At 42.5% G+C, this 8,529-nt stretch overlaps 1 protein-coding gene across 1 annotated transcript; it reads right to left on the reverse strand.

The window, feature by feature from the left end:
• Positions 1-1,635: 1,635 nt before the first annotated feature.
• atp6v1g1.S (ATPase, H+ transporting, lysosomal 13kDa, V1 subunit G1 S homeolog) lies at positions 1,636-6,302 on the reverse strand. The gene is made up of 3 exons (NM_001086967.1): positions 6,181-6,302; positions 4,907-5,007; positions 1,636-2,274 (listed from the first exon to the last, which is right to left on the reverse strand). The coding sequence occupies exons 1-3, from the start codon at positions 6,260-6,262 to the stop codon at positions 2,101-2,103; spliced, it is 357 nt and encodes a 118-aa protein (NP_001080436.1). The 5' UTR covers positions 6,263-6,302; the 3' UTR covers positions 1,636-2,100.
• Between the last annotated feature and the right edge of the window lie 2,227 nt (positions 6,303-8,529).

Genomic DNA, 8,529 nt, shown 5'->3' on the forward strand with positions numbered 1-8,529 from the left:
AAACTTTAAACAGAATCCCACTTTAAAATATGAAAAAATGCCAGCTTTTTTTTTTTTTAATTTTTCTAACTTTTCAGCATACAGGATATGATGTCACTGACATAAGATTGAGGAGGATGTAGCTTCATTTTAACAGTTCGCCAGGTATAACCTGGCATAGGAAATGTAGGTTATGTAATTTTAGTGAATTTGTGGAGTAACGATAGTTCACCTGAGTGACAATTTGCCTGCCGATAGGGCGTAAAACTGCACTATTGACGGTCTAGTTCGTTTATGAATAGTCCTCTACGCCTGTTAATAAATTGGCGATCTCCCTGCGGATTGGATTTCTGTCGAATTTTCACTAGCGATGGCCACTTCACCCTTTAGTGAATTTGCCCGAAGGTGTTAGCCCTTCCTCTGTATCAACTAAAAGCTTGGTAGGAATTATTTGAGCAATAGCTGAATAATGTTAACTAGTCGTATGCTGAAAAGCACTTGGTGCATACTAGGTACCTAGACAATTTTAAAAACAGACACAAATCCAAAGTTCAAGCTATTGACCAAATATTTCCTGAGAATTGTCGTTCAATAATAACCAGAGGCTTACACATTGGAATGGCCTAGTTTAGAAGGAATGTACAATACAGCAGTTCTGGTTATATTATTTTTAAGGCTTTAGTTCTCCTTTTAAAATGATTCCCACATTTCCTGCTAATTAAAACACATTTTCTTGTTGATACAGTTTCTATATGCACGTAAGGTGCCTGTGTCAGGCAGTTAGTGTCTGACCATATCACAAATGATGGTGTTAAAATATCCCTATATTAGAGTGGGGCACCCAGGGGAACCAAGCAGGTACAGTATATTTGCTTGTACTCAAATGGGCAATGACTGATCCTTTTATGGTCCACTCCAGTAAGCACTGCAGACAACCAAAATCCAGTGCCCTTAATCTGTATCAAGTCTGGTTTTTTTCAAACCCCTTCCTCCCAATGGTCACGGAATTGACAGCACATTGACACTGACAGCAAGGTTACTAAACTGTGGGGGGTGATCCCATAGATTCTAGAGCCTAAAAGGGAGCCAACCAGTGGAAGCAGGATCCAGCATGAAAGCCTAGGTTGACATTTTTGCTGCCAAGTAATTTCAGAAATGTTCAGGGGCATGGAGCTCTCTAGACCCATACTGGAGACAGTGTTGAAATTGAATTAAACCCCTCCCAACCCCTTTTGTATATACCCCCTGACCACCAATGCCCTCACCTGTATCTCACGAGCATGTACAGTAGAGCCTGGAGTACAGAAGTAAATTGTAGGCACACAATAGATGCAGTTTGGCCCAAAACCCACACGATTAGCCATGAGTTCAGGCAGGTTCAGGCTGACAAATCATCTTTAGCAGTGGGTCACAGGCAAGTTGAAGGACATCAATGCCCACACCCCCTTTGGTGATGTATGCACCATATACCCACAGAGGGCCACAGTAAGATATATAGAAATTCAGGTTTGGTTGGGTTAGGGTTGTGGTAATGTCAGGTCAGGAAATTCCTAACCACTCATCAGTAGCACACAGCATGACTTTACAGCAGATCCAGCAATCTTATTAAAAAAATATAAAATATATCACATTTAGACAAATAACAACAGATCTTCAAAAAGAGTGCAAAATGTTTTAATTCAGCAGGTGAAAGAAATGAAACTACTGGAAAGAAGATGGAAGTACAAACGGGTACAAACTGTTCTCCTAAGAGTGAATACTCTAACTAAAACACAGGCCCCCATGCCCTTCTTCCTCAAGCTAACAGGAAATCCAAGTACAACCCAACTCTCTTTCACATCCCCTTTGACATAATGAACTGGAAAGTCTCTTCTTTTTTGCAAAGATTAGCCCTTCTAATATGGCTTATTGTATAACCAGCTTCCCACGCAGGGAATTACAGTGAGAGACAATGTTCAGTGGTCACTCCCCAATTAGGAACATTTGCATACTGGGTAAATTTAACCTCTGAGAAAATGACAGGTATCAGTGCCTAAGAGCACAATAAATAACATGAGGCAAAACAAACAAAAGAGGAAAGGGGAAGAAAGCCCTTGAGCTGACACTCTGCTGCTACTGCTTTTAGCCATTCACACGGTAGTTCACATGGATTTCTGGCTTGATATCACACACAAAGGAAAGCAGGTTCTCCAGAACATTCTCCCTGTTCTTTGCATAATTCTGCTGGATAATGGACATCTTCTCAGAGGTCTCTTTTTCCACCTCTTCTGAGCAGCTGCCATGAGAGCCGAGAGCCTGCAGGAAAATAATGGCTAAGTCAGAAATGCTTCATACTGAAGAATCAAGGCAAACTAGTGAGCTTGGGGGATCAGTAGAAAGGTCACAGCATACTTAAGATCTGCTTGTTTGGGGGGGGGGGCTGCCAAATGAGTGGATCTCTGCCCAGTCTGGCCACCCACTTATTGACCAAATCACACTCATCCGATTAAGACCAAATAATACTTATGGGGTTTATGGAGACCTATAAATCGATCAACACGTTGACATCATCACCAGGCGCATACCCAAGCCAATAAGCTGCAGAGTTCTGGCCCTAAAAAGCTAACCTTCTTCCAGCATCATGAATATCTTTGGGTAAAGACCATGTATTAAAAGGTAAAAGCTTGGAAATAAAAAAATAAAAAAAATACCTAATATGGCCAATTATAGGGCCAGTTAACTGGTGGTACAGACAGTTCTTACATAGGGTTGAAAAAAGACAAAGTCCATCAAGTTCAACGCCTCCAAATGAAAACAAGGCATCCATACACACACCCCTCCCTACTTTCACATAAATTATATATACCCATACCTATACTAACTATAGAGTTTAGTATCACAATAGCCTTTGATATTATGTCTGTCTTTGAAATCATCGAAGCCCCTCTTAAAGGCATTAACTGAATCAGCCGTCACACCACCACCCGGCAGTGCATTCCACAACCTCACGGTCCTGACTGTGAAGAACCCCCTACGTTGCTTCAAATGAAAGTTCTTTTCTTCTAGTCTAAAGAGGAGGCCTCTGGTACGGTGATCCTCTTTATGGGTAAAAAGGTCCCCTGCTATTTGTCTATAATGTCCTCTAATTTACTTGTAAAGTGTAATCATGTCCCCTCACAAGCGTCTTTTTTCCAGAGAAAACAACCCCAGCCATGACAGTCTACCCTCATAATTTAAGTCTTCCATTACTCTAACAAGTTTGGTTGCACGTCTCTGCACTCTCTCCAGCTCATTTATATCCCTCTTAAAGGGATACTGCAATCGGAAAACATGTTTTTTTCAAAACACATCAGTTAATAGTGCTACTCCAGCAGAATTCTGCACTGAAATCCATTTCTCAAAAGAGCAAACAGATTTTTTTTTATATTCAATTTTGAAATCTGACATGGGGCTAGACATTTTGTCAATTTCCCAGCTGCCCCCAGTCATGTGACTTGTGCCTGCACTTAAGGAGAGAAATGCTGTCTGGCATGCAGCTGTTTTTCCTTCTCAATGTAACTGAATGTGTCTCAGTGGGACATGGGTTTTTACTATTGAGTGCTGTTCTTAGATCTACCAGGCAGCTGTTATCTTGTGTTAGGGAGCTGCTATCTGGTTACCTTCCCATTGTTCTTTTGTTTGGCTGCTGGGGGGAAAAAGGGAGGGGGGTGATATCACTCTAACTTGCAGTACAGCAGTAAAGAGTGATTGAAGTTTATCAGAGCACAAGTCACATGACTTGGGGCAGCTGGGAAATTGACAATATGTCTAGCCCCATGTCAGATTTCAAAATTGAATATAAAAAAATCTGTTTGCTCCTTTGAGAAATGGATTTTAGTGCAGAATTCTGCTGGAGTAGCACTATTAACTGATTCATTTTGAAAAATAACATTTTTCCCATGACAGTATCCCTTTAAGGACTGGAGTCCAAAACTGCACTGCATAATCCAGAAGAGGCCTGAAATCCTGCAAATCTGTTTTCAGACCAATATCCACCTACACAGTGTCATTGCAGTTAATGGGAAGCACCATGGATGTTTTTTTTAGGTATCTTAACCTTCTATGTGTGCCAAAAGGAAAATTTTTTCTATATCACTAAACTCTTTTCATGCTACCTCTAATTAACCTTGAAACTACAAGTCATGAGATTGCTATTGTTAGGATCCCAGTCCCAGCACAGAACTGAGCTATTATTTTCTACAATAAGGAAGTAAGAATGGTCCTGTGACTAAGGGGGGGGGGGGGTGTGAATGTCCCTAGGCAAGCCAAAAAAAGGGGATGTATGATGGTATCATGTGATGATTTTTCCATCAATATTAATCAGAACAGCAAGCAGCATTCTATCTCATAAACAGGCAGAGAATACATGTACCAGCAAGGAGCATTGTCATCCTGTTTCATAATTCATATTCCACTACTGGAATACTAATAGTACTAAAAAATACAATTTGGGCAAGTTATTTTAGAGTCTAGTTCTAGAAGCAGACTGCAGGCTCTGCAGGTCAACATCACCAATCATATTTCCAATCAATATCAGGATTGTATTGGTTCTGCCCTAATGTTTCCTTTCTGGGCCAAGGTTTAACCAGCCCTACCTGCACTGAGCTCATAATATGATGAAAGACCTGTCCGTTTTGCCTGCAGCTCTAACGTTTCACTGCCCTGCGAGGTATAGGGCAAGCAAAGGGATATAAGCTTAGTGCAAACATTATGAGTGGCCCCATGTCTTTGCTCTAAAAGACAAAGTGTACTGCTAATAATTGCCATCTAAATCATGAACCTCTACAAATGAAATGATCATGTAACACTGTCCATAATGCTCGTATCCAGTTACTGTGTGTAGCTAATTCTATTAAAACCCAAATTATGTGGTATAAATCCAGAGCATGATATAAGATCTAATACATACAGCAGACTCTTTGGCTTTGAATTCTTTGTCTCGCTGCAAACGGTACTGCTCGATCTCAGCTTGAGCCTCTTCTTTGGCCTGTTTCAGGCGTTTGTTCTTTCCTAGTAGAGGATAAAAGAAGGTTAGTTTCAGTGGCGTAACTACCAGGGGTGCATTTGGGGCCCGCTGGCGCCACCATAATGGTTATCGCAGGCGGCTGGGTGAGATTTTACAGCGAGCACGCCAGCAGCTCAATTAATAGGGGGGAGGGCCCAACATGGGGGCCCGGGTGCCCATCCTGTACCAGGGCCTGCCTTTGAGTAGTTACGCCACTTGTTAGTATTAGGAATCACAGGCTTACTACTTTGTTAGCAGGGGTTAGGAGGGTCCATTCTACCTGGGGGGGGGGGAAGACCCCAATTATTAACCCACTGGTCACCTGTTTATCTGGGCTAAGGACTCTGGCAACAGGTAGAATGGGACACCAACAGAGGAAAAAAAGCACTGTAAACACATGACCATGGCCCCCCCAGCCACACCTTATTATGCTAAAATCCCACCTAAGAAACACCCACAACCTGCCCAGTTACCTGCAAGCTCCACCCCCTTTATGACTTATCATACTTTTACATCTCATAGAGGCCTTTCTGCCACTGAGCCCCAGGCACATGTTGGGTAATGAGCCCTGAGCTGATGTAACTACTGTGCAAGCTTGCCGGGCTGAATTATTGCATTTTGGGCAAGTTACAGGTCGGTGCATCAGTCTGGCTTCAGGTTGGAAGGGGGCACATTACGGTCAGTAACTGTCCCACAGGGTATCCTTAGTGGGTGGTTTTCCAGCCTGACTTGCTCCCAATGAATTGGACACCAATGCCGTTATGGGTGCTGCGGGCTAACATTCATTTATGCCACGCACTGGGGATTCTGGGGAAGAATGCTGAATTGTGGGTAGGAAAAAAAAACATAACGCCCCCCCCAATTTTTGGCAAATAATGCCTATAAACTTTTTCCCCAGTGGCCATCTGTTTCTTTATCCAATTTACCCACCAATTGTCCCTCTGAAACTGGTTTTGACTTATAATGTTGATTTAAATACTAATTACCCATAATGCAAGTGGATTGCACTGAAAGGGATGGAAATAACAAACAGTACCAAAGAAAGAACAGTGTCAAAACCCTAGTCAGACAGGGCGAGGCAGAGACCAGACAGAGGGATCTCCTCCATCAATGCCCTCCCTTTCCAAAGTGTATTAGCCCTAGCAGCCAGTTACGTGCATTATTAATATCACACTTACTTTTCCGCGCTTCCGCCACTCGCTCAGCCGCTCTCTTTTCAGCCTGCAGCAGCTGCTGGATTCCGGCTGACTGACTCGCCATGTTAGCCCTCCGCTCTTAGCCCGCACTACAAAACCTTCGCCGAAATCCCCAGGTCAGCTGACCAGTCTTGCACGTCACCTAGCCCTTCCTCCGAATCACATGAACACACCACTTCTAGACCCGCCCAGCATCTGTCACATGATCTCCGCCCATTTTAGAATCTTGCTGTCTATAGCAGGAGTGCCCATACTTTACTTAAGCAAGGTCTACTTTTAGTAATGTTGTCCAATTATGATCTACATCCATAAAAGCATTGTTAGCATTCTGTTCCATGGAAAATATGACTTAAATAATGATTTATGAGAAAATGTATATTGTTATATTTAACAAACAACTATTTCTTATGTAACCTTAAAGGGATAATGTCATGGGAAAACATGTTTTTTTCAAAAGACATCAGTTAATAGTGCTACTCCAGCAGAATTCTGCACTGAAATCCATTTTTCAAAAGAGCAAACAGATTTTGTTATACTCCATTTTGAAATCTGACATGGGGCTAGACATATTGTCAATTTCCCAGCTGCCTCCAGTCATGTGACTTGTGCTATGATAAACTTCAGTCACTCTTTACTGCTGTACTGCAAGTTGGAGTGATATCACCCCCTCCCTCCCCCCCCAGCAACCTAACAACAGAACGATGGGAAGGTAACGAGCTAGCCAGTGTAACACAAGATAACAGCTCCCTGGAAGATCTAAGAAAAGCACTTAATAGTAAAAGCCAAGTCCCACTGAGACTGATTCAGTTACATTAAGTAGGAGAAATAACAGCCTGCCAGAAAGTAATCCCATCCTAAAGTGCAGGCACAAGTCACATGACTGGGGCAGCTGGGAAACTGACAAAATGTCTAGCCCCATGTCAGATTTCAAATTGAATATAAAAAACTCTGTTTGCTCTTTTGAGAAATGGATTTCAGTGCAGAATTCTCCTGGAGCAGCACTATTAACTGATGTGTTTTGGAAAAAACATGTTTTTCCATTACAGTATCCCTTTAAAGGAAAACTATAAAAACTATAAAACTACAGGAAGAAGTGTGGAAGCACAAGACAGTACTCATGGCTCATGTGACCTTACAAGTATAGTTTGCTTGGTATGTTGGTGTGTACAGTGAATTGTACGATCCCAGGGGGCGGTCCTTATTTTTTAAAATGGCAGTTTTCTATTGATGATTACCCAATGACTATGGTTGCCACCTTTTCCAGAAAAAAATAGCAGCCTTCCTATATATTTATCTTTTTTCACTATTGATAACATTGGGATCAGCCATCATTTTTACCGGCCAGACCGGTAAAATACAGGCCAGGTGGCAACCCTACCAATGGCAGGGCTAAAAAAGTATATTATTTTGAAAATGGTTTATTTACATGAATCAGAGTTTTACATATGAGCTGTTTTATGCAATATCTTTTTATAGAGACCTACATTGTTTGGGGGGTATAGTTTTCCTTTAACATAATAAAAATCCGAATGAAAATGTACTGATTACCAGCTAAGGGCCAGGGCACACGCTGCTATTTCAGGAGATTGGTCTCCCAGCGACAAATCGCTTCTTCGGGCAACTAATCTCCACGAACTGCCTTTCCGCCGAGTCGGTTCAGCTTTCCGAAGTCAACCCGAAGTTTCCGTGTCAGCCAACTTCGGGCGACTTCGGAAAATGAAGAGGTCCGAGTGCCATCCCACTGGCGATTTACATTATAGCCTGTGGGAAGGCAGTTTTGGAGATTAGTTGCCCCAAGAAGAAGCGATTTGTTGCTGGGAGACTAATCTCGGAAATAGCAGTGTGTGCCCTTACTCTAAAGGTCTACTGGTAGAGCCCAATCTACCTTTTGGGCACCCCTGGTCTATAGCTTGTGTGTGTGTTTCCTTTTCTGGAAAAAAATAGGATCAACCATCATTTTTACTGGTCAGGCCGGTAAAATACCGGCCAGGTGGCAACCCTAGCTGCAGGGCCAGCGAGAGACTATGTTACTCAATTAGTGTGAGCTATTGTCAAAATAGCAGATATTGTATGAATAGTTATATACTTATAACTGTACCTTGGTAATGTCAATTATAATGCTGCTTAGTGAGGTAATTTGTCCTGACACACACAACGCAGCTTTACATAGATCAATGGGTGCCAATGGCGGCGGGAAAGCACAATACATACCCCACAGCAGTGCCCCTTTCTATCAGTGCCAGACAACGCCAGCTGGGTGCCCCAAGCAATCTTGCCGGCCAGGACGCACCCCGCCTCCATGCGTAAAAGAGGATGCGCATGCGCAAAGGA

This window comes from Xenopus laevis, chromosome 8S (genome assembly GCF_017654675.1).
Source record: "Xenopus laevis strain J_2021 chromosome 8S, Xenopus_laevis_v10.1, whole genome shotgun sequence".
In the NCBI taxonomy this organism is placed as follows: Eukaryota; Metazoa; Chordata; class Amphibia; order Anura; family Pipidae; genus Xenopus; species Xenopus laevis.